General features: G+C 43.5%; 2 protein-coding genes across 8 annotated transcripts in view; both read left to right on the top strand.

Annotated features, from left to right (window-relative positions):
• MICU2 (mitochondrial calcium uptake 2) overlaps window positions 1–3,744 on the top strand; it is a 56,452-nt gene extending 52,708 nt beyond the window's left edge. For 2 of the 3 annotated variants that reach the window (XM_020881082.2, XM_020881081.2), the window contains 3 exons: window positions 1,345–1,453; window positions 1,889–2,046; window positions 3,510–3,744. In XM_020881082.2, the coding sequence (XP_020736741.1) occupies window positions 1,345–1,453; window positions 1,889–2,046; window positions 3,510–3,611 (369 nt within the window). In that variant the 3' untranslated portion in view covers window positions 3,612–3,744. The remainder of the gene's footprint in view (window positions 1–1,344; window positions 1,454–1,888; window positions 2,047–3,509) is intronic. The other variant, XM_070471665.1, reaches the window with a different exon arrangement.
• Window positions 3,745–11,513: 7,769 nt separating this feature from the next.
• ZDHHC20 (zinc finger DHHC-type palmitoyltransferase 20) overlaps window positions 11,514–26,960 on the top strand; it is a 58,116-nt gene continuing 42,669 nt past the window's right edge. Inside the window, exon 1 of one of the 5 annotated variants that reach the window (XM_070471670.1) lies at window positions 11,514–11,771. In XM_070471670.1, coding sequence (XP_070327771.1) covers window positions 11,654–11,771 — 118 coding nt within the window. In that variant the 5' untranslated portion in view covers window positions 11,514–11,653. The remainder of the gene's footprint in view (window positions 11,772–26,960) is intronic. The other 4 variants (XM_070471668.1, XM_070471666.1, XM_070471669.1 and 1 more) reach the window with 4 other exon arrangements.

The following is a 26,960-nucleotide window of genomic DNA, read 5'->3' as shown; positions in this document are numbered from 1 at the left end:
ATTAAAATACAGTACCAAACATCAGAACTAAAACAGTGTGACTGACAATGAATTTGACAAATCAGTTGAACAGAAGATAAAGTCAGAGATAGATACAAATACAGAAATTTAGTATGTGTAAACTCAGATTATAAATCGGTTGCATAAAAAAAACTGAATAAATGGAACTGGGGTAATTCACTGGGTATCTGAGGGAGAAAATGAAGGTGACCTCTGCCTCACTCATGACTCAGAAATAAACCTGAGGTGGATCAAAGAACTAAAGTTAAAGAGAAAACTGAGTAAGTATGGAAGAAAACTTGGAAACAATCTCTGAGAGTGGGTATATGTACTAAGTAAAACCCAAAAGCCTTCTGTTGAAATTGATTAAATTACTGCATAAAATATAGAAATCTGTTGCCTTCCTCACTCCCCCCCAAATTATCAAAATCAAAAGGAAAAATTAACAAAACGAGGGAATTACTGGCATCACAAGTAATAGACCAATGTCTTTAATTTTTATAATGAGATCTTTAAAAATCAAGACCGCGGAAGGGGCTGACATTCTACCGTATTTAATTTAGAAAATGGGATCTCAGATATCAGCATATTAATTACTAATGGGGCCGAGATTGTGTCTCTTTGCAAGTTAGCCTATGTCACTTCCAACAGAAGACCCAAACCTGCCAGGTCAGAGCCAGAGAAGGTTATTGTCTGTAGTTTGGAGGCCGCCCAGGCACCACGTCTGTCTCCCAGGGCCCACGAGGTGGGTTTGCACCACAGCCGAGGAGCCTGGACCCTTCATAAGGGACAGTAGGTGCGGTTGCCCTTGCTCTGAGAGAGACAACTCTGTCTGCTCCAGGCTGTTCACTGTGCAGATATCCTGGAAAGACCCTGGAGTAGAACAGTGGCTGGGCCTCTGTCTACGAGATGTGAGAAGCTCGGAAGACCCACGGAGAATTGCCCCCCAGCATCAGGTCACCTGGCAGCCCCTCAGACACCGGAGCAGAGCACAGCAGGGACATGAGAAATCCACAAGTACCCAATGAACATAGATGTGCAGAGTGTTTAATTCACTCAGGACCTTTGAGGGGAGACAGCGAGCCTGTGACACACACCCCCAGCCTTGCACTCAAATGTTCACACCATGTTCAGTCTGCACAGGCACATCCAGGGCCCTGCACTTAATCTCTGAGGGTTCCTCCTAATCTCTAAAATCCACACATTTGTGCTCAGTTGGGTCCATCCCAGACTTCGAAAGTGTACATTCATAGACTTCATGATAGAAAAGAGGACTCACGGTTATATTCATAACATTGTTGAATAAATTTACAAAATTGTAATAAAAATTCACTGTTCTTTTAGAGCATTAGTTTGGAAGAGTTCAAGTCATTTTGTCATTTTGCAACCCACCTGGAAGACTTTGCTATTGCCATGCAGATGTTTAGTTTAGCTCATCGTCCTGTCAGACTAGGTAAGTTATGTGACTCACTTAATTTTTACTATGTATGAACACTGTCACCCTGTTCTTTAACTGATTGATAGCAGTCCAGGGACCACGTAACAGAAAAACAATTGATTGGCCTTTCAGTTAATCCAGTGTGGCTATTCTAGATTTACAACCATTTGCCAAACAATTTACTAACAGTTAATTTTGCTTTTACTTTCTTACTTTTCTCCCTGAGAAGGAGAAGGAAGTATTTAAATGTATATTCAAAACACTGATTAGATTAAAAATAAGCCTGCTGACGTTTCTCAGCCAGATTTATTATTTGAACACATTCTTGATGAGTATTTGTGTTGTTTTACTTCCCAAGTGATAAATATATAGAGTTGTTTTTACTTCTCAAATAATAAAAATTTAGACTATATTATGCAGTTGATGAGTTTTAATATTTTCTCCCTTCAGCGGAGTTCAAGAGAGCAGTCAAAGTAGCAACAGGACAGGAGCTGTCCAACAACATTCTGGACACCGTCTTCAAGATCTTTGATTTAGATGGTGATGAGTGTCTGAGTCATGAAGAGTTTCTTGGGGTGTTAAAAAACAGGATGCATCGAGGTTTATGGGTAACAGATTTTGAGTCTTTAAATTGCATGTTTATATGTAGTTAAATGAATGGAACTAAACCTAGAATTTGATCTAATGTATAGTCTTAAATGGGAGTTTTCAACATTTTTAAAGAGATTATAAGCAGTAATTACAACAAAAGTATCTCCTACAGATGGGATCCACCATTTTTCTTTTCTTTTTAAAAAAATATGAATCAGGAACCACGATTCCAAATTTTAATTTGGATGTTGTAGTTAGATACCAAGACCAAGCTCTAGCCCTATCGTGTATTAATTAGCAGATCTTGCAAAGCTGCTTAATTTTTCTGACCCTCAGATTCCTCATCTGTACAACAAGGAACCAATACAATCTACTGGAGAGAATTATTATAATACTTAATGTAGTGACTCAAACACTTGAAGTAAATGTCCACTATTAACATGATTCACTCAGATTCACATATTAGTCTATAACTGAGGGACAGATCAAACTTAGAATTTTGTTTAGATTTGAATCTGCTAGAAACACTCGTGAAAGCAGGTTGAAACATCGGCAAGTTGAAGACAAGGGTCCAGGGGTAAGTAGGAATTAGCCCAGAGGAGGTAGGAGTGAGAACAGGAGAGACTGTGGTGAGCTTACATCAACAATGCTATTCATTTAAAACTGAGAAGAGCATATTGATCTTCCTGCTACAAACATTATTTATAGAAAATGAACAGATGTGATTTCTACTAGTGATTTACAGGCAGCACCTCACAGTTAATAATCATACTCGTAGAAATTAAACCAGCCTTTCCAGTTAACATGTAACATACCCTGCAGCCTCTTTGCCATTTCTCAAAAACATACTGAAGAGAAGAGCTTCAAGTCAGTGAGCAGAAAAGGCCATAAATATAATCTGAAACCAACTGCTGCTTCCAGTGTTGGGTCTCCAGCAGTGCTGCGCTCTGTGGGCACAAAAAGCCAAGTGTTTTCTAACCTTTGCTTTCTCATTTAACTGAGATAAACAGTAACCACAAAGTACTTGTGTGAGTTATTTCTTCCTAAGGCTTCTCATCAAGTATATGGCGACCTGCGGTTTCTTTCTTTTTTGGTTTTAGTCAAGGTTAAGTCAAAGTTTTAGGTTTATCATTTTTATTCCACATAGCTAAATGAGGTTCATCAGAAAAAGAAACATTATAAAATATTATGAAAAGAAAACATGAAATAATTTCATTTTAAAATCAACATATGAAAGTTACCACAGTCACTATTCCCTTCTTGGGGAGGAAACTCCATTCTCTGGTTCCCCTGAGGCCACCCTTGCCTCACCTCACATCTCACCTTTTCCCTTTGGCTTTCACCTGTGCTGCAGGCATTTTCTGTGTCATCACTTCCAGGCCTTTCTGGAGGTGGGTGGGGAACAGGCACCACAAGCACATGGAAACGACGGGGCTGAAGGTTGCAGACACTGACCCTGAGTTTTCGTTTTGGTTGACAGGTGCCACAGCAGCTCGGCATACAAGAATACTGGAAATGTGTGAAGAAAGAAAGCATTAAAGGAGTGAAAGAAGTCTGGAAACAAGCAGGAAAAGATCTTTAATAGAAAAAGAGTGTGGGAATCCTATCGCTCTGAGCAATCAGAATTGGGGATTTCTTAGAATGCTAGATGTTTATCCTCCTAAGTCTTCATTGATTTCGTTTGTAATATAAAGATGCCTTGTATTGCTTTCTGATTCAGTCATTTCTTAGTAAGATTTCATTGCAGAACTTCGTAAAATGAAAAAAGTATTCTTTAATGAAAAGAGACGTTGACATCTGTCAGAAGGCCTAGAATTAAAGAATGCTTTGACTTTGGTAAGATGGACAACCTGGTCATGCACAGTGTCTAAGCTGACTCAAGGTCAGATCAACCTGCGAGCCCCAAAGCTCCTGGAGGTAGATTAAGTGACAGCATTTCAGGTTTCTTACCTGTCCCTTATGTCTGAGACTTCTTGTATATTTTATTTCAGTGAGCTGTAAATTAGTTGTCTTCAAAGTAATATGTAAATTTCAGTATTCCACCTGGCAACTATAAAGTATTTATAAAGATAAAAAAACTACTGAGGTGCATTTTATGTTGTTGGTTGGTTGGTCAGTCACTAAGTCATGTCTGACTCTTTGCAACCCCATGGACTGTAATCCCACCAGGTTCCTCTGTCCATGGGATTCTCCAGCCAAGAATACCCGGGTGGGCTGATACTTCCTTCTTCAGGGGATCTTCCCAACCCAGGGATCGAGGCTGCATCTCTTAGGTTTCCTGCATTGATAGGAGGGTTCTTTACCACTCACACCACCTGAGAAGCCCCATTTTGTTTTATATGTGCTGTTTAAAACTACATGTGTTTTTTTTAATGTAAATACCCCTGCTTCTTTAAATTAAAAGCACTGCAGCGCGGATGCTCCACAAGATGGCACTCTCGCTTTTCCAAAATACTTTATCTTCCTTGCGTACCAAGCATCATCTTTAACAGAACAGAAATACCCAGAAAATCACAGAACATTTCAAAAATGACTGACTTGTTGAAGGAGCAAGGTAGGAGGCTCTGTGCAGACATACCTTAGTTAAAAATTTAGCAGCTCCTAGGGAAATGAACACAGGTGCTACCATGGTAACCATTCACTTGCAGTCTGCGGTTGTGTCCAGTGATGAAGGAAGTTAATTTGCAAAATGTCCAGGTAACACGTAGTTGGGTGGGTTATGTCTTCAGCAGCATCAGGACCAAACCTCGGCCGAGCCTGCTCTGTCCCATGCCCTCTCCCAGGCACTGGTCCTCCTGTGGGCATGCTTTCTTTCCAATAGGATGAAATGGGAGCAGCACTGTTTATGATGTCTGGATTTACATATATTTAGACATTCAGTGTTGGGAGAAAGTGTTCATAAATAAGTCCTTTATGGTTTACAGAATATCATATAAGCTCTCCCCAATGACATTTTTCAATCCAGACAGAATTGAAGGAATTTTCATTGCAGCATCATTTCAAATATGCAAATCTGGAAGTAGCTTGAACATGCCACACCATGGAAGTGGATAAATCAGTTGTGCTCGACTGCACCGTGGAGTTCCAACAGCGCTTACCATCATGAATGCACCCGATTAAGTTCTGTGATTTTGCTAGTTGCTAAGCTGTTGTCTCTGTTCCAGCTCCCCACCACACACACACACACACACACACACACACACACTGCCTTGTGGTGCTGGACAGGCCCTGCTCCATCTGCCGCTGTCCTTCCAGCATCCCCAGACCCCAGCCAGCACCGTGGCAGCCCTCGGTACCAGTCTCCCGCTGTTCTGGCTGTTGTGAATGTCCTCGTGCTCCCAGAACCGACTCCTTGAGTCCTCCTGTGAGCCAGCACTGCCGGCTGGTGCCCCTCCCTGGGCAGTCTGGGCCTTGCCTTCAAGCTTCTGGACCCTAACACCCTGCCTCAGGGAGGGAGCTCTTCCTGCAGGTGCTTGCTCTGGGACCTCAGTTCCTCTGGCTGTTTGACTAACACCTGTTTATGTGTGTCCTTGTATTATGTTTTCTCTGTTGCAATATTTAAAGTGGCTCCTGACTGATAAAATGACCATATGCCAGGAACTATAGACACACAAGAGAAACTTAGATAATATTCACACTAGATAATATACACACAGGTAGCTGTAAGTTCATGTATACATACAAGTACGTATTACACATTTTTACATATACTACATTTATACCTGTCCATACACCTATGTATATAAAATGTCATCTAACCCTCCCACCATGAGACAGAAGAAACTTGAGTCTCAGGGTACTTAGAGAAGTCCCATAGTATTACTCAGCTAACAAGTGAAGCTGGGGCTGGAATCCACAATCACTGACACCACAACCCATCTTTTTCCCACTCTGCCTAAGTCAGTCTATCCTTCCTAGTGTTTCATGGTTCAATCCCTAGGCTGGTCTGCACATGTTTCTTCATGTCATAATATAAATAAGCTCTAACTATTCTAATAACACTAAGACCGTCACTGCTGTATATAGCAGTCTGTGCTATACAGGACTGCTTCTGTGATCAGAGTTACAAGAAGTTTGAGAAAACTGGGGAAAGCGTGCGTGCGTGCTCAGTTGCTTCAGCTGTGTCTGACTGACTCTTCGCAACCCCGAGGACTATCCCACCAGGCTCTGTCCATGGGATTTCCCAGACAAGAATACTAGAGAGGGTTGCTGTACCTTCCTCCACTGGATCTTCCCCACCCAAGGATAGAAACTTCGTCTCCATGGACACCACTAATTCCAGGTTATTTATCATTCAAGTATTCGATTCAGTGCCTCTTCTGTGCTTGCTACGTGCTGGGCTCACTTGGAAGCAAAAGAAACCTAGTCCCGCCTTCAGAAAGTTTATAGTTGAATGCGGGGCTCCTTGGCACAAGGCCTTTGTGTCGCCCACCCCTTTATTTACTCCTGTAATCAAGGAGCCTTCATTCAGCTTCCATGCCCTTTCCTGAGTTCAAGGGGGCAGATTCAAGCAGTTCATTAGGGAAGGGAGGGGATGCAGAGACCAGGCAGAAACAGTCAAGAGCAGCCTTGAGGCAAGGTCCTATTTCCCCATGAACGGAGACATACAATAGCATCTTTGAGCTATTCTGCACCTACTGAAACCCACTCCGGGTGGGAGAAGTTAACAATTAACCATGGTATGCTGCTCACGTAGGCCCCAGACCACCTGGACTTGAAGGCTGATCCATCAGAAGACAGTCCACAAGCTGATCATGCCCTCTTTGAAAAACCACCATAAGACCTCTCGCTATATTCTCCAAGTTGGGACATATGGTTTTGAGGGCAGGAGCCTGCTGTGGCCCTCTGTTTGGCAAAGCAATAAAGCCCTTCTTTTCTATGTCATCCAAAACTCTGTCTGAGATTCCATTTGGCAGCAGCATACAGAAAAGCTGAGCTTTTGGCATCAGCAGACTGGGGAAACTGTCTTTAAATAATCCTACAGAGGAGAGGCCGTGAGTGTATTATATGGGGGTTTAACATAGATTGCATGACCTCCAGGGCAGTCTCAAATGCTGACCCCACACACATACTCTTAAGAGCTTGGCATGTGCCCCTCTCCTGCCTGGAATGGTGTGTCCATTTTGCCTTTGTTTGGCAGAAACTTGTCAGTTCTCAATCCAAAGTAGTCACAGATCACAGCCATGGAGACTGTACAGCTGTGTAATTTTTCCTAAAAACCTGCTCTTTTCTGGTGGAGAGTCAATCAGTGTTCCCAGTGACAGCTGCCAAAGCCCAGGCTTTCCCAGTTTAAATGCAATCAGTAACACGTGCCTGGACTGATCCTAGAACCAATGGCCAGGACATTTTCTGGGGACAGATTCCAGACGTCTAAACACAGATCTAACCAAACCAGAAACTCCTGCAGTCATCAGAGTCAGGACTCTGTCATCCCACTGTGACAGCTAAACCTCTGAACTCCCTTCTTGGCTGCATCTCATTAGTCAACAAACAGATCATTAGTCAACTATGCAGCAAAGAAAACGGCCTGGTACAGCCAAGGTCCACTGATGGATGCTCCAATTAGTGGGAGAAACTTCAGAGAACCAGGATATTTGTATGGCCTCAAAGGACCTCCCCCAGGAGACTTAATAAATACTGTAATGGTTTGCACAGATGTATCTGATTTTCTCAGGTTTCCTCCAACCCCAGGATAGAGGCGAACAGAATAAGAGAACAAAAGCTGCACGTGGGCCAAGAGGTTGTCTCTGTTCCCCAGGCTCAGCACAGAGCCTGGTGCAGAGAGTGAATAAAGGAAGGAACAAACATGAAGATGGATTATGGAAGGCCATGCCTGAGCGTGGAGGGGAAGAGAGAGCAGATAGGAAGCAGGAGGGACAATGCAGGCCCAGGACTCACCAGCCATGGTGAACCCACAGGACAGTGACCAAGGAAGTGGGCCTCCAGCCACAGATGAGGGCTCTGTTACCTGAAAGAGCTCCCAGCCGCTCTGCTCACCTGCCCTCTCACATCCACCTGGTAACCACCGTTCTACCCTCTGTTTCTACAAATCTGACTACTCTGCACACCTCTTAGAAGTGTAGTTGTACAGTACAGTTGACCCTCCCAACAACAGCTGTGAATTGCGCATGTCCAATTATATATGGATCTTTGTCAACTGTAAATCTTAACAGTATTACAGTCCATGGTTGGTTCAATCCTCAGATGCAGAGGACCCTTGGATATGAAGTCAATGCTTAGTTACTCAACCGCATCCAACTCTGCAACCCCGTGGCCTGTAGCCCTCCAGGGGTCTACAGGAGGCTCTACAGGAGCCTCCAGGCTCCTCTGTCCATGGGATTCTCCAGGCAAGGCTACTGGAGTGGGTTGCCATGCCCTCCTCCAGGGAATTTTCCCAACCCAGAGATCAAAGTCTCATCTTCTGTGTCTCCTGCATTGCCCGGAGATGCTTTACTACTGAGCCATTGGGGAAGCCCTGGATATGAAAGGATGACTGTAACTTACATATGGATTAACGCTCTTGTTCCAGGGTCAAGGAACAAGACTTTTATGATTTGTATTTTATGATGTCTTTGTATTTGCCTTTTATGATTGGCTTATTTTACTTAACATAGTGTCTTTAAGATTCATCCATGTTGTAAACTGTGACAAGATTTCCTTCCTTCTTAAGGCTGAATAGTATTCCACTGTATACACACATCACATTATGCTTATCCATTATCTGACAATGGACACTTGGATTGCTTCCTTTTGACAACTGGGAATTATGCTCCAGTGAACATGGATGTACAAATACCTGTGAGTTTCTGCTTTCATTCCTTTTGGGTATGTACCAGAAGCAGAATTACTGGATCATGTGATAATGCTATGGTTAATTTGGGGCGGAGGGGAACTTCCATAATTTTCCACAGCAGTCACACCATTCTCTATTCCTACCAGAAAAACATAAGTTCCAAATTTCTCCATATCCTCAACACTTGTTATTTTCTGCTTTGTGGTTGTTCTTGTTTTGTAGTAGCCATCCTAATGGGGGTGATGTGTTCTCATTGTAGTTTTGACTTGCATTTCCTGGTGGCTCAGATTGTAAAGAATCTGCCTGCAATGTGGGAGACCTGGTGTTGTCTCTGGGTTGGGAAGATTCCCTGGAGAAGGGAATGGCAATCCACTCCAGTATGCCTGCCTGGAGAATCCCATGGACAGAGGAGCCTGGCAGGCTACAGTCCATGAGTCAGACATGACTGAGCAACTCAACATTTTCACTGCACTTTAATCAGTGAGGTTGAGCATCTTTTCATGTGGTTATTGGTCATTTGCATGTCTTTTTGGGGAAATGTCTATTTAAATCCTTTGCTCATTTTTAAACAGAGTTGTTGGGTTTTGTTGTTGTTGGGCTATAGGGGTTCTTTACACTTTCTGCATAGCAATCCCTTATATATATGATATGTAAATCTTTCTCCCATTCCACCATTTGCCTTTTCACTTTGCCTGTAAGTGACCATTTCTCTGGCTATAAAATTGAGGGATATTACTTTCTATCTGCACTGAAAATACTACTTTGTTGTCTTTTGGGATCTGTTATTGGTGAGACGTAGTCATGTATGGATGTGAGAGTTGGATCATAAAGAAAGCTGAGCACCAAAGAATTGATGCTTTTGAACTGTGGTGTTGGAGAAGACTCTTGAGAGTCCCCTGGACAGTGAGGAGATCAAACAAGCCAATCCTAAATGAAATCAGTTCTGAGTATTCATTGGAAGCACTGATGCTAAAGCAGCAATTCTTTGGCCACCAGATGGGAAGAACTGACGCTGAAAAAGACCCTGATGCTGGAAAAGGTTGAAAGCGGGAGGAGAAGGGGATGAGAGGATGAGATGATTGGATGGCATCACTGACTTGATGGACATGAGTTTGAGCAAGTTCTGGGAGTTGGTGATGGACAGGGAGGCCTGGAGTGCTACAGTCCACGGGGTCACACAGTCCGACACAACAGAGCGAGTGAACTGAGAGGAAGTCAGCTGCCAATCTGATTAGTGTTCCATTGGTAATTTGATTTCTATCTCTGGAATCTGAAAAATCCTAGATTTTTCTCTTTATTCTAAATATTTAATAGATTCACTACTCTGTGTCTAGGTTTCAAGGACTTAAGTCTTCCTTCAATTCTTCAACCCAAAAAAGGACCCTGAGTTAGAGTGACTGGCCAAAAACTAATGTGAAAACTAATCCCATCACCATAAAACCTGAGACTGCAAGCCAGCAGCAAATCAGTCCTCCTGGGTTCCCCTACCCTTCTATTCTCCCCCATTAAAGTCTCTTGCTTTGTCAGCACGTGTGTTTCCTCCGACAATTCAATTCCCAGTGTTAGACAAGAGCACACTTTCAGGCCCTGGAAAGGGTCCTCCTTCCTACAACAATTTAGTTCTAAACTTATGAGTTTGTGGGTTTTTTCTTCTTCAATCTTTCACATTTACAGCTCCATGGCTTCCACAGATCCCTCTAATGGTTTCACAGCTGCCTTCCGCTGCCATTATTCTTTCCCAGCCCTCAGCTCAGAACTAGAACCCAAAGTGGCGTTTTTGGGAGTTGCTAGCCAGCAATAGCAACGGGGGTGGGGGTGGGGGGGGTACTGTGTGGATGCAGTCCTCAGGCAGCTGGCCCTGATCCAGGATGGGAAGCAGCCCGTTGTCCACCAGGCTCTGCTGAAGGCCACGAGACGGAGGGAAAGAGGAGTCACAAGTTAGGGTACCAGGGAGTCATCTTGGCTGGGATATGATCTGGCCGCTTTACCTGCACCAGAACACGCGTCTCAAGGCCAAACAGGCGTTGTCCATCTGCTTGAACCGCTGAAGAAAAGACTGCGTTATCACGGAGTGAAGAATGTCCACACGTTAGGCGGGGACGAGTACCTCCCGTCCCTCGGCGATAAGGCCCATCCCCCGGCCAAGGTTATGCCAACTCACTTCAGAATCTTGTCTCCCCAGAAACCTGCAGTAAGTGATACTTGTAGGCGCGTCTATGCCCACAGTCATTGCTTACCAGTACTCGCCAGTTATAAATAAACTGGAAATTTCAGGAGCCTTCGGGCGGTGAGAGGGGGCTATCCCCCGTTCACAACTCAACCTTAAACACAGGTTTCAAATCAAATTGACTACACGGGTCCGCCCTAAATCACACGCACCTACGATTTCCGCCTGAAATACGAGCAAATTACTCCAAAGCGCGGGGGTACGGAGTCGAGACGCACGCGGGGTCCTTGAGGCCACAGTCTGGACGAAACCCGCCTCGCGGCAGCGAGCATCCCTCCACCCGCTCGGGCCCAGCTTGCCGCCTAGAGGCGCTGCGAATGCCTTCCACTCACTTCCGCCGATGTTGCCCCGCCCCTTCCGCCGCCCGCCCGGCAGACCACGCCCTGGCAGCGGCGGGTACGGACGCAATGCGGGGCGGGGCGGGGCGGGGCGGGGCGCGACGCGGCGCGGGGAGGGGTCGCGGCGGAGGCGGGGGCGGGACGCCGAGCCCGGCGCCGAGCCGCCGGGAGCGCCCGAGTAGCCACCGCCACCGCCGCCGACGCCGTCGGGGCCCTGGCGCGCCCCGCCAGCCCGGGCCGGTGGGTGCCACGGCCGCCCGCGGAACATGGCTCCCAGTACGCTCTGGCGCTGCTGCCAGCGCACCGTGGGCTGGGTGCCTGTGCTGTTCATCACCTTCGTGGTCGTGTGGTCCTACTATGCGTACGTGGTGGAGCTGTGCGTGTGTGAGTACAGGGCGGGCAGCCCTCGGCCTACCCTCAGCCTCTCCTGGCGCGGCCCCGGAGCTCCCGCGTGTGCGTCCGCCCGAGCCCGGCCGCGGGGCCCGCTTCGACCCGGGGGTCTCGGGACAGCGTCCGGCTTCTGAGGTGGAGGGAGCGGCGCCCCCGGCCCGGCCTTTCTGGCGGCTGTTCGCGGAGTTGCCATGCCCTCCGCCGGGGTTCCGAGGGTTCTTCTCGCCCGGGCCCTGGGCGCGGGCGGAGCCGCTGCGGGTGCGGACTCGAGGTCCTGGCTCAGCCGCCGGTAGCTCCTGCCGCTCGTTCCCGGAAACTCGGGGCCGGCGGCGTCGCGCTGCTGGCGACACCGGCCCCGGGGTCTCCCAGAACTACCCAGTCCGTCGCGAGCGCACAGCTGCCTGAGGGCCCTCGGGGTGCACTTCGAGGGGAGCCCCGGCACCGGGCTAGGTGCTGGCGGCGAGAACGGGGGGACGCCGCGGCACCCGCTCCCCGCGGCGTTCTCTGCCCCGAAGCGCAGATGCGGACCCGCGCAGGTGTAGTAACTTGGTTAAAACAGCATTCCCGCGAGGGAGAGACCAATTCTGTTCAGAAGGTTTGAGGGAAGGTTTTGAAACAGACATGTCCACTTTCAAGAAAGTTGTTTTGTACCTGTGAAACATTTATTTCCTGCAAGTAGATCCAGAATAAATTAGTTGTGAAATACATATCAAACAGTAGTGGAGTTCGTCTGTTGAATGTGATTGTTTAGTTTTGTCCTTTTGGATACCAAAATGTTTGCCGTAAAGGATGTTCGAATCCATGATAAGACTGACTAGCTTAGGCATTTCTTAAAGCTACTGCTTCCAGAAGGTGATCATGATCACTGGATTCTCATCAGCTTGCAGTGAGACTTTCCCTTACCTCAGGGCTCCGAGGTAGGCATTTATTTATTCCAAAAGTTGGACCAGTCTTACTCAGTTCTGTCAGAAGATAATTCCCTCCCTCTCCCCATTCCATAGGGATTTTGAAGTAAAGGTTCTGAAACTTTACTTGAAAATGTGTTTATGTTGAAATTGCAAATTTAACCTATAGATAGTGATCAAAAATATCAAAAGGTGATAGCAAACATGAAAGGAACATGAACGTGTACTGGTGGGGATAAAGGGAACTTTTCATCTTTCTCTCCTTTAATCTTAGTGTCTCTGAGCATAGATGTCCCTACCTACAAATGGAGGAAATGAAGCAGCAATAGGCCCTTTGGTTGGTCACATGATTGTTGAGTGCCTACAGGAAAGTGACCCACATCTTTCCACTCTGTATGTAAATTTAGTGAGCTAGCCAGGGTCCCTGGAACAGTGATTGTTTGGTCCATAATGGGGAATTGGGGCGGGGCTAAGCGCTTGCCCTTACCGGAGAGCTGTAAGACTTTAGGCCCACCCTTTAGAGACCACACCCCAGCATTTCTTCAAGTTAAAACATTCTGCGACAACTGAGGCCCAGTGCTTGGCAGAATTTTCAGATATTCAGTGGATTAAAGGTCTTACATAGAGCCTGCATTTACTGCTAAGATACCAGCCTTGAACTAGGGGTGCTTTTGGAATGTCTACAGTGTCACTGGACTTTATGGTGGAGCATAAAACCATCATAGTGAAACTGCTTTAAACCACTTGTGTATAATCCGTGTTTTCATAAGCACAGACTGTCCTACTGAGATATACCAATGTTTAACTTTATAGAAGCTTTAAATTCAGTGAGTGTGAGTTTTACTTAAAATGCTGTTTCAGTAATTTTTACAGGATTTTGTTTCTGGTGTTCTTTAGCCAACTACATGGGAGTGAATGATGATAATTGTATCTTAACATGTGTTAATTTATTTAGTCCTCAAAATAACAAAAGTTAAGTGATTTGTGCAGGGTCATACAACTAGTAAATGGCATAACCAGAATTGAAACTCAAGTGGTTTGGCTCCAGAGTCCATGCTTTTGTGTTTAACTACTATGCAAGACTAGTGTACTTGATTGTCCAGATCTAGACAATCAGCAGATTTCATTCTTATCTGTAATTATTTATGTAAAGTAGTTTTCTCCTGAAAGGTGGCAGCTGAAGTTTGCTAAATATCTCAGAGAGTAAAAAGGCGTGGCCCACTGAAGGGCATTTGAAAAAATAAATTGTTTATGAGAAGCCCTTGTTCCAGCCCAGCTTCTGTAACTTCTTAATTTTGTAATTCCACACACACAGAGAAGTAGTGGTAGGAATAATATTGAGGGTAAACTTGAGTAATAAGTAATGCATCTGAGATGGCCATCACTGGAGTGATAAGCAGAGAAATAATGATTGAGTAGTAATGTTGGTCCTTGATTTTAAATAAGCTGAAATTCTTTGATTTTCCCTCAAGGCTAATATTTGAGCATTCGAGGTTAGCTGTGCGTGGATTGACCAACTTTTCCAAATTAGCGCTTCCCCCACAAATTTGAAGCTGTTAGCAGTAGATGAGTAACTCTTATTTGGCGTTTAGAGGATCTGAGAGTTTAAAGAGATTTTAGAGATGACCTAATTCAGTCTCTTTATTTTACTTCTGAGAAAACTATTAGTTGGAAGAGCTATGTGGTGTCTGTCCATGGTATCTGTCCAAGGACAGATATTCCTTTTTACCTTTTTTCAGAGAGAATATGTAGGATAGAACTGTAACCTCTGGTTCTACATATCTAATAATTTCTGCGTCTCCTGTGTAATTTCTTCAGAGACAAGATAAATAGCTTAAACATCAACATTGAGCACACTGTCTCCGCACAGTTGATTCCAACATGTTCTATTGATTTCAAAAGAACCAGCTTTGATTTCACTTATTTTTCTGGTTTTTTTTGTTTGTTTGTTTGTTTCTATTTCATTGATTTCTTATCTGATATTTCCCTTTCACTTTAGGTTTAACTTGTTCTTTTTCTAGTTTCTGAATTTAAAAATTGAAGTGATTGATTTGAGCCCATTTTTAGGTGTTTACTCCCTTAAACCTATCCCTAAATACTGCTTTATTCACATTCCATGAATGTTGATATATTGTATTTTCATTTTCATTCACTTAAAATTATTTTCTGGTTTCAATTTTCACTTCATAAGTATGCTGTTTAGTTTGCAGTTACTTGGGGATTTTTTTCTCTTTTTGTTACTGATTTCCAACTTAATTCCATGTGGTCAGAGAACATACCTTGTATGACTTGTCCTTTAAAAGTGTATTCAGGCTTGCTTTATGGCCCAGAATGTGGTCAGTCTTGGAAGTGTTTCATGTGAATTTCAGAAAAATGTATTCTGTATTCAGCAGTGTTAATTTTGCTGTGTGTGCTGGGTATTCTATTATGTCATAATGCTCCATAAACGTCAATTAAGGCAGGTTGGTCGATAGTGTGGTTCAAATCTTCTGTATTCCTGCTGATTTTCTATTTGTTCTAACAATTAATTACTCAGAGGTATAAAATAATAATGGGATTTGTCTATCTCTCCTCATAGTTCTATGTTTTTGCTTTATATTTTGCAGCTCTCTAATTTAGCACATGTAATACTTTGAATTGTTGTGTCCTCTTCAAGAATTGACTCTGTTATTATGAAATGACTTATTCCTGGTGGTATTGTTTGTTTTGAAATCTACTTTGGCAGATATTAACATGTCCATTGATCTTTCTTTTGATTAGCGTTAGCATGGTATGTCCTTTTACTTTAATTTAACCTGTTTATTTTTTTTATTTAACCTGTTTAATCTTTACTTAAAGATTTCTTATTAGCAGCATATCGTTGGGTCTTGCTTTTTTAAACTAGTCTGAAAATACTTGCCCTTTTCTTTTTTGAATTGAGATATAATTGACATATTACATTCATTGCAGGTGTCAGCATAATGATTTCAGATACACATATATTGCACAGTGGTCATCACAAGAAGATTAGACAACATTCATCACTTTACGAGTTATAACTGTGTTTTCCCTGTGATGGGAACTTTTAAAATTTATTCTTGGGAACTTCCCTGGCAGTCCAGTGGTTGAGAATCTGCCTTGCAATTCAGGGAACGTGGGTTTGATCCCTGGTCAGGGAACTAATATCCCACATGCTGTGGAGCAGCTAACCCACCTGCCACAACTAGCGAGCCTGTGTGGAACAGCTACTGAGCCCACATGCTCCAGAACCCACGCACCACAACTAGAGAGCCATGTGTCACAATGAAAGATCCCCCTTGCCGTAACTAAGACCTGATGTGTTCAATTAATAAAATATTTAAAAAAATAAAATTTACTCTTATAGCAACTTTCAAATGTAACAGTAGTCACTGTGCTATACAATCTCTGCCTTTTAATTGGCCTGTTTTGACCATTTTAATGTGGTTGTTGATGTGGGTAACTTTAAGTCTTATTGGTTTTTTTTTTTTTAAGTCCTAAAATATTTAAATAAGTAAACAAATCTTATCTATTTAACTATGTAGTTACCATTTCTAGTATACTTCATTCTTTTTTTATAGATCTGTATTTCCAACTCCTTATTGCAAAATTCAGACTTAAACAAAGTAGGGAAAACCACTAGATCATTCAGGTATGATGTAAATCAAATCCCTTAAAATCATACAGTGGAAGTGACAGATAGATTCAAGAGATTAGATCTGATAGACAAAGTGCCTGAAGATCTGTGGATGAAGGTTCGTGATATCGTACAAGAGGCAAGGATCAAAACCATCCCCAAGAAAAAGAAATGCAAAATGGTTGTCTGAGGAGGTCTTACAAATAACTGAGAAAAGAGAAGTGAAAGGCAAAGGAGAAAAGGAAAGATATACCCATTTCAATGAAGAGTTCCAGAGAATAGCAAGGAGAAATAAGAAAGCCTTCCTCAGTGTTCCATGCAAAGAAATAGACAAAAACAATAGAATGGGCAAGACTAGAGCTCTCTTCAAGAAAAGCAGAGATGCCAAGCAAACATTTGATGCAAAGATGGGCACAATAAAGGACAAAAATGGTATGAACCTAACAGAAGCAGAAGATATTAAGAAGAGGTGGCAAGAATACACAGAAGAACTATACAAAAAAGATTTTCATGACCCAGATAACCACGATGGTGTGATCACTCACCTAGAGCCAGACATCCTTTAATGCAAAGTCACATGGGCCTTAGAAAGCATCACTATGAGCAAAGCTAGTGGAGGTGATGAAATTCCAGTTGAGCTGTTCGAAATCCTAAAAGATGATGCTGTGAAAGTGCTGCATTCAGTATGCCAGCACATTTGGAAAACTCAGCAGTGGCCACAGGGCAGGAAAAAGTCAGTTTTCATTCCAATCCCAAAGAAAAGCAGTGCCAAAGAATGTTCAAACTACTGCACAACTGCGCTCATCTCACACACTAGCAAATGCTCAAAATTCTCGAAGCCAGGCTTCAGTAGTACGTGAACCGTGAATGTCCAGATGTGCAAGCTGGATTTAGAAAAGGCAGAATAGCCAGAGAGCTAATTGCCAACATCTGTTGGATCACTGAAAAAGCAAAAGAGTTCCAGTAAAACATCTACTTCTGCTTTATTGACTATGCCAAAGCCTTTGACTGTGTGAATCACAACAAACTGGAAAATTCTCCAAAGGTGGGAATACCAGACCACCTTACCTGCCTCCTGAGAAATCTGTATGCAAGGCAAGAAGCAACAGTTAGAACTGGACATGGAATAACAGACTGGTTCCAAATTGGGAAAGGAGTACATTACGGCTGTATATTGTCACCCTGCTTATTTAATTTATATGCGGAGTATATCATGCAAAATGCCAGGCTGGATGAAGCACAAGCTGGAATCAAGATTGCCAGGAGAAATATCAATAATTTCATGATATGCAGATGTCACCACCATTATGGCAGGAAGAGAAGAAGAGCTACAGAGCCTCCTGATGAAAGTCAAAGAGGAGAGTTTTAAGCCAAAAAGTTGGCTTAAAACAACATTCAGAAAACTAAGATCATGGTATCCGGTCCCATCATTTCATGACAAATAAATGGGGAAGCAGTGGAAACAATGAGGGAGTTGGGGGGGGGGGGGCTCCAAAATCACTGCAGATGGTGACTGCAGCCATGAAATTAAAAGATGCTTACTCCTTGGAAGAAAAGCTATGACCAACATAGCATATTAAAAAGGAGAGACTACTTTGCCAACAAAGGTCCTTCTGGTCAAAGCTGTGATTTTTCCAGTAGTCATGTGGATGTGAGAGTTAGACTGTAAAGAAAACAGCGCCAAAGAATTGATGCTTTTGAACTGTGGTGGTGGAGAAGACTCTTGAGAGTCCCTTGGACTGCATGGAGATCAAACCAGTCAATCCTAAAGGAAATCACTTCTGAATATTCATTGGAAGGACTGATGCTGAAGCGCCAATGCTTTGGCCACCCGACGGGAAGAGCCAACTCATTGGAAAAGATCCTGATGATGAGAAAGATTGAAGGCAGGAGGAGAAGGGGACGACAGAGGATGAAAATTGTTTGGATGGCATCACCGACTCAATGGACATGAGTTTGAGCAAGCTCCAGGAGTTGGTGATGGACAGGGAATCCTGGTGTGCCACAGTCTATGAGGTCGCAAAGAGTCAGACATGACTGAGCTACCGAACTGACTGATTTCCAACTGGTGCCATTTTCACCTGCCTGAGGGAATCCTTTAACATTTATTGTAATGCAAGTCAGTTGGTGATAAATTGTTTCAGCTTTCAGTGGTTAAGAATCTGTCTTTCAGTGCAAGGGACATGGGTTCAATCCCTGGTCAGGGAACTGGATCCAACATGTCTCAGGGCAACTGAGCCCAAGCATAGCAACTAGAGAGAACCTCACTGCAATGAAAGATCCCTCATGCTGCAACTAAGACCCAGCGCAACCAAAAATAAATACTTTAAAAATGCCAAAATTACTTTATTCATTCACAATGATTGTTTTTTAGACAACTTACCAAGTTATGCTTCCCTGATAGGTCAGTTGATAAAGAATCTGCCTGCAATGTAGGAGACCCCAGTTTGATTCCTGGGTTGGGAAGATCCGCTGGAGAAGGGATAGGCTACCCACTCCAGTATTCTTAGGCTTCCCTTGTGGCTCAGCTGGTGAAGAATCCGCCTGGAATGCAGGAGACCTGGGTTCAATCCCTAAGTTGGGAAGATCCCCGGGAGAAGGGAAAGGCTACTCACTCCAATGTTCTGGCCTAGAAAATTCCATGGACGCTATAGTCCGTGGGATCAGAAAGAGTCAGACATGACTGACTAACTCTCACTTCACTTAAAGCAAGTTATGCCGTCATTACAACCATCCTTTTTTATTACGTTTTTTATCACCCTAGTCAGAACCCTTGCGTCCATTGTGGTTAATTTCTGTTCCCATCCAGTCCCAGGTGACCACTACCTTTCTGTCTCTGGGTGCTTTTTCTGAACATCTCATATAATCGAAGTCAAACAGTAAGTGGTCTTTTGTGCCTGGTGTCTATTACATTTTTTGAGGTTCATTTGTATTGTAGTGTACATCAGTATTTCTCCCTTTATGATCTACTTCACATTCAAATTTGTATTTTTCTTTTTCTAAAATTCAGTTTATTTAAAAATATATTTCCAGTAAGCCTCCACAAATCACTTGTGCATTGAATTAGACTATAAATAAAAACCATGCACGTTATTATGTTTAAGTATATTAAAAATCCTGCTTTGGCTCCTGTCCATCTTTGTATCCACTAGAGTATCTAGTTACTAGTAGACTTTCAATAAATAGTGTTCAACTGAATGGAATTATATTCTTAAAAAGTTAAGAAATATGGAAGAGGTACTGGACAACTTAGAAACTGGGTCAGACTATTTGGAAGAACAAAATTATGCCCTAGTCGGGTAGATAAAACTTTGCTTCTCTTCTCGTCACTTGCACTTTGTGGCAAAGAAGACTTGCGTGCTAAACTCCAGCCTTTAATATCTGTCTACTTGACATCTCTGTTATATCTTATCGACTTACCGTCCAGAAGAAAACTTATCAGACTTATCATCCAAAACAAAATTCTTTTTGAGTTTTTTTCTCTCTCCCTAACTGTTCCTCTTATCTTAGCTTAGTAGATGGCAGTTTCATCCTTTGAGTTCCCTGGTTGAAAAGTCATTCTACATCCCACTGATCAGCAAATATTGTCATTACCTGTATCACAGTCCAGTTGCTTCGCACCACTACCACTGCAGGTGTATTCGAGCCACCATGATCTCGGTCTCCTGAAAAATATGGCCACAGGAATTCACACTTCCTCCCAAGTGGTGGAGCCTGTTTGCCCACCAGTGAATCTGGGCTGGCTTTATACTTGCTGTGACCAGTAAAACATGGTGGGAGTGATGGGTGAGAGCTGGAGCCTCAACCTCAGGTGGTCCATGGGCTCCTCAGCACTTGGGATGAAATTGTTCATTCCCTACTGGCGGTGCAATAAAGAGGATTTGGGAAGAATTCACAATGACTGTACTGTTTTAAAAAGTGAAAAGCACAGATATCTGATGGTAAGAGTTAAAGGATTTAAATACAGATGGCCAACAGACAAAAGATGCTCAACATTGCTAATTATTAGAGAAATGAAAAATCAGAACTGGGCTTCCCTGGTGGTTCAGTGGTAAAGAATCTGCCTGCCAATGCAAGAGATGTGAGTTCTATCCCTCACCTTACACTGGTCAGATGGTCATCATCAAAATCTACAAACAACAAATGCTGGAGAGGGTGTGGAGAAAAAGGGAACCTCCTACATGTCGGTGGTTCAGCCACCAACATGATACAGCCACTGTGGAGAACAGTATGGAGGTTCCTTAAGAAACTAAAAATAGATCTACCATGTGACCCAGCAATCCCACCACTAGGCATACACCCTGAGAAAACCATAATTCAAAAGGACACATGTACCCCTGTGTTCATTGAAGCACTATTTACAATAGCCAGGGCATGGAACAACCTAAATGTCCAATGAAAGGTGAATGGATAAAGAAAATGTGGAACATATATACAGTCGAATATTGTTCAGCCACTAAAAAGAATGAAATAATGTCATTTGTAGATGATGTGGATGGACCTAGAGTCTGTCATACAAAGTAAGCCAGAAAGTGTTAGTCACTCAGTCGTGTCGATTCTTTGCAACCCCATGGACTGTAGCCCACCAGGTTCCTCTGTCCATGGAATTCTCCAGGCAAGAATACTGGAGTGGGTTGCCATGCCCTACTGCAGAAGATCTTCCCAACCCAGGGATCTATCCCGAGGTTCTTACCTCTCCTGCATTGGCAGGCATGTTCTTTACCTCTGGGAAGCAACACCCTTTTATCATGTCTCTCCCTCCTCACTTCATCCCTGTCCTCTCATCCTGAATGTATCCTCCATGAAGCGGCCAGAATGAGCCCTTTAAGATGGATACCAGACTCGTCACTCCTGATGAACATCGTGGCTGGCTTCCTCTCTGACTCAGTGACGCTCCTGACCGTGGCCGCTTCCCCAGTGACATAACTTCCTCTCCACTCTTCCTCTCAGCTGTTCTCCAGCTGCCAGGCTGGCGGCCTTGCTATACCATGTTTCTTGTTGAATGAGCTCAATACCTTACCTAGCCTCTCTGAGTTTGCTCCTGTGCTGTAAAATGGGAGTAGTATCTCTTACAGTCATGGAAAGTCCTCAGCAGAGTAGGTTTTCAGATGTTACTGGGGCTGGGGAGAAGACTTAAATAGCCACTGGCGTACTTTTTCTTGCCTTTCCTTTTCTGGCAGGAAGTTGTGTTGTTTTTTGTTTTGCAGTTCTTAAAGTGACATTTCCCCTCACCGCCCCCACACCCCATGCCCACACATAGCCTGAAGTGGGTGAAGGAACACATTCTCTCAGATTTTTTAATTGCTGCATTTGAAGATCATATTGCACAAGTGAGTTCCTGTTTTCTTTCGAGCTGTTGGTCATGTCGGGAGCGTGAGTGTGGGGGGGTGGTTGTCTGGGAGGGGGGCCTCCACACCGTGCCACCTGGGGCTTCCCGAGGATTAACACCTGGGACTTTGCTGTAAGCCTGTCAGCTGCACAGATTTAGATGTGCTGACACACGCAGCACATCATCTTGAGCAGATGGGCGCCTACACCTAAATGACTGGAAGAGTCACGAGCAATGGTAACTCCGGTTTCATGAAGACAGGAGACAGACCCACAGATCTGAGGATAAAAATTGTTTTTAAAACATGATTGCTCTCTGTTCTCTCACTCTTCCCAGTGCTGCATTACTACTCACTCATGTGAACTTTGACTCACCCAGTCGGAATCATAGGAAAAAATAGTTTTTGTTAACATACTAGTTGAACAAACATGAGCCTATTAAAGGTAAAATCTTCAGGGCCGCTTCTTAAACTAATTGCATGGAAAGACTATCATCAGTACCTGAAGGTCCTAGTGCCGACACACCAGGGTGTTACCAACATGTGGTGTCAATATTGAGAAAGGAGCGAGGGGGCCGTGACTCTGGCTGGCGTGACTTTCTCATGTGCATTGGCCTCCATACTGCACATTCTTTGCCCCACCCTCCAAGAAGCCAAAGTGAATCTTCTGAAGCCTGAGGCAAAATGCTCACTCCTCTGTGCTCCAGCAGCTTCCTCCCTTGCTCTTGATGAAATCCAGAGATCCCTGCAGCCTGGGAGGCCCTGGTGCTGCTGACTCATCCCTTCCTTGGCACCTTCTCCCTCAGCACTGCAGCCTCCTTGCATCTGTCAGGCCTTGCATGGTCCCACCTGAGAACTCTCTATCGACTATTCCTTCTGCCTGGAATGCTGTCCTCCCCATCCACGTCCTAAATTCATCTTGGTTTCTGCTCAGAGAGCCCCCATCAAAGTGGTCAGGAAAGCATGGAATCAGTACTTCCTCTTTCATTCTTCCCAGACCCTGCTGTGTTTCCTCATAGCACTTATTAATCCTTGACGTGCCGTCGTTTGTGTTTCTCTCCTGAGTCATGTTCTGGAACTGAACATAGGCCCTCTGTAATGTGTACTCGATATAGATGCATTGAATGAGTGAATTGACTGTGTTGCTGCCATTTGCCTTGCTAGTGCAAGAGGGAGAACTGGGATGTATTCACATAGTAGATGACACACAATTTCAAATACACACACTCTCCTGACCTTAGATACATCTCTGTGTTAGTTCAGCAATGTAACAAACATAGGATGCTTACAGTGTTCCCGGTACTATACTGAGGCTGGAAATTAAAAAATGGGTAAATGCACGTGGTCAGATCCATTTGGACTTTATACAACAGTCTCTGTGTTTACTACCACAGTGCTCACTTGCACATTACTCATTTTAAGAAGTCCTGCTGTAACTGAGTATCCAACTATTTAATCCAGTATTTTTCTAGATTCTTTTGCCATAGAATTCTTTCATGGAACATCTGTTTAAATCCTTTCAGACTTGGACAGTTGACATTTGGGAAAGCTCCCTTAGTGGTGATGAGGGTGGTGAGAGATGACGACTGAAGAGGCTTGTGCCTCTGAAGGAAGTGGTGTTACCAGTTGATCTGAAGGGTACTTACTGATTCCTTCTACTGTGTTACTAAATTGTATTAATACACTTAGGAAGAAAAATCATTATCCTGTGGGTACCAAAAAGATGTTTAAAAATCCACTGTCCATTCCTGAATAAACACACACACACACACACACATGCAATAGGAGTAAATGGATACTTTTCAAACAGAATTGCACACACAAGAATACTTAATCAGTTTGCACTAAAACCAGCAGTAAATACTTATCGATGTGTCCATTGCTATGTAACATTGTTTTGGCAAAACCAGCTACCACATTCAATCAAGAGAGAATAATTAGAAACGGCAGGCACTAGAAAGGAAGAGAGAAAGCTATTTCTACTGCAAATAGTTGACAGTATACATTGAAAAGCCAAGAATCTCAGTAACAACAGACACTTAAATAAAAGGAATTGAGTAAAATGGCAGGGCATAAAATTAGCAAACAACACTCAATACTTTGTATATATACACAATAATGAATAATTGAAAATATGGTCAAAGAGAAGTCTCCATTCCCAAAAACATCAAAAAGATGAAATACTTAAGAATAAACTCAAGAAAAATGCCAGGTCTATAGGAGGAAAACATTCCTGAAAAACATAACAGTAGGTTTGAACAAATGTAAAGACATTTCATATTTCACATTCATGAATAGAGTAATTTGGGATTACAGAGACTTCAGTTCTCCCCAAGTTAATGTATAAATTCCAGTCCCAATAAAGTTGTTTTTTAAAATTTTTCTGGCACTAGACAAATTGATCCTAAAGGTCACATGGAAAAATGAAATAAGAACAACCAGGAAACCCCTGAAAGAGTGATAAAGAGGCCAAACCTTACCTGATTGTTAAGCCACAAATGTCTATAATTAAAACTGAGAGCATGGGGTGTAAATGAGAACTCTGTCTACTTCTTGTTCAGTTTCGCTATGAACCTAAAACGTCTCTAAAAAATAGTCTGTTATAAAAATTGTGTTCCAGTTGTATGGTGTGATGTGTGGACAGACATACTAGACAATGGAACAAGTAGAAAGTCCAGAAATAGTTAATTATAGAAATTTAGATTGAAGCATCTCCTCAAATTACAGAAGAGAAGGTCGGACAACTGGATAGATATTTGATAAGAGATAAAATCGGATCTGTATCTCACACTGTATTCCAAGATAAACTACAAATGGTAAAATCTTATTTTTTTCTTCTTTTTTAGTATTTTACACTTTTTATTTTATAATAATTTTAGACTTGTGAAAAACAGTACAAAGAATTTTCCTTTATCCTTCATCCAGATTCCCTAGAGGTTATCATTTGCTACATGGTTTATCATTTATTTATTCTGTCTCTGAAATATTTGAGAGTAAGTTGCAGACCTCATATCCCTTTGTTTGTAAATACATCAGTGTTAGGGGCCTCCCAGTGGCCGAGCGGTAGAGAATCCACCTGCAGTGCAGGAGATGAGGGTTCGATCCCTAGGTCAGGAAGGTCCCCTGGATGAGGGCACAGCAACCCACTCCAGTATTCTTGCCTGGAGAGTCCCATGGACCAAGGAGCCTAGTGGGCTAGAGTCCATAGGGTTGCAGAGTCGGACACGACTGAAATGACTTAGCACGCACACATAAATGCATGTCAGTGTAGTGTGCTAAGAACAAGAATGTCCTATAATAGGATATCATTGACTGGGCGTCTGTAAACATTTCTCATGCTTGTGGAGGCTGGAAGTCCTGGGTCAAGGTGCCAGCAGAGGCCTTGGTGAGAACACACTTCTTGGTTTGGCCGTCTTTTCACCATTTTGTCAATATGATGGATCCAACTCTCTTAGTTGGACACAGATCCCATCCCTGAGTAATCACTTCCCTGAAGGCCTAACTTTCCAACACCATCACACTGGGTGTTAAGATTTCACATAGGAATTTGGGGGAACACAGACATGCAGTCTTTAGCAAAGAACATTGTCTTACATAATCAGAGTTATCAGAATCAGGAAATGAGCATGACAAAATGCTATTCTTTGATCTGTAAGCGTTACTGGGACTTCCCCAGGGTCCCACCGAACACTTGTTCTGATCCTCAGGCCAGGCCAGGTTAACACTTTGCAGTGAGCTGTCAACTCTGCAGCATCCTTTGATCTGGAGAGTTCCTCAGTCTAGCTTTATGTTTTATGACCATGACATTTTTGAAGAGTACAGGCTTCTTGTGTATAATGTCCCTCAGATTAGGTAGGTTTGACATTTCCTCGTGTATACATTTTTAGCATGAATACCACAAAAGGAATGTTGTGTCATTGGTTGTACTGTCTTGGGGACTGTTTATTTTGGTCATCACTTCAGGTGGTATCACCAAGTTTCCCTGTAAAGGTATAGTTTTTCCTTGTAATTAATAAATACTCTGGGGACTTCCCTGATGGTCCAGTGGTTAAAGGTCCACCTTTCAATTCCAGGGAGCCAGGTTTGATCCCTGTTTGGAGAACTAAGATCCCATATACCATGGAACAACTTAGCCCACACACCATAGCCTGAGAATCCCTGTACCGCAAAGAAAGCCTGTGTACCGTAACAAAGGTCCTAAGTGCTAGGCTAAGACCCAATGCAGCCAAATGAGTAAGCGTTCTGGTAGACCCAGACAACCCCCATACATCCCTCTTTGAGGAAAGACTTGGTCAGTTGTGGTGGGTACGGTCAGCTCTTTGACCATGACCCGGCTCACCCAGGGTCACAGCCGTCCTGGGCCGTGGATGATGAGAGCTCCCTGCCTGTGCCCGAGGTTGGACAGGCCTGCCCCTCAGGGCGACCTCCCTCACGTCCTTGCACGTGCCTTGTTCCCGCATGAGTTTCTTGCATCCTGGACTCTCTCAGCAGCTGATTCTAGAGAACCCAGCCTGAGATAGGTATCTCTGTGGGAAAATCTGTTCACAATTACTTGGACTTACCTTTTTCTTCCCCCCATTTATGTTTATTAGTTAGAGGCTAATTATTTTACAGTATTGTAGTGGTTTTTGCCATACATTAACATGAATCAGCCATGGATTTACATGTATTCCCCATCCCGATCCCCCCTCCCACCTCCCTCTCCCCACCCCCCCCCACCCCCGCCCCACCGATCCCTCTGGGTCTTCTCAGTGCACCAGCCCCGAGCACTGGTCTCAGGCCTCCAACCTGGGCTGGTGATCTGTTTCACCCTTGATAATATACATGTTTCGATGCTGTTTTTTCTAAACATCCCACCCTCGCCTTCTCCCACAGAGTCCAAAAGTCTGTTCTGTACATCTGTGTCTCTTTCTGTTTTGCATATAGGGTTATCGTTACCATCTTTCTAAATTCCATGTATATGTGTTAGTATACTGTATTGGTCTTTATCTTTCTAGCTTACTTCACTCTGTATAAAGGGCTCCAGTTTCATCCATCTCATTAGAACTGATTCAAATGAATTCTTTTTAATGGCTGAGTAATATTCCATGGTGTATATGTACCACAGCTTCCTTATCCATTCATCTGCTGATGGACATCTAGGTTGCTTCCATGTCCTGGCTATTATAAACAGTGCTGCGATGAACATTAGGGTGCACATGTCTCTTTCAGATCTGGTTTCCTCGGTGTGTATGCCTAGAAGTGGGATTGCTGGGTCATATGGCAGTTCTGTTTCCAGTTTTTTAAGGAATCTCCACACTGTTCTCCATAGTGGCTG

This window comes from Odocoileus virginianus, chromosome 8 (genome assembly GCF_023699985.2).
Source record: "Odocoileus virginianus isolate 20LAN1187 ecotype Illinois chromosome 8, Ovbor_1.2, whole genome shotgun sequence".
NCBI classification, from domain to species: domain Eukaryota; kingdom Metazoa; phylum Chordata; class Mammalia; order Artiodactyla; family Cervidae; genus Odocoileus; species Odocoileus virginianus.
Note: the sequence above shows the minus strand (reverse complement) of the source record. Positions and strands in the feature narration are given on the sequence as shown.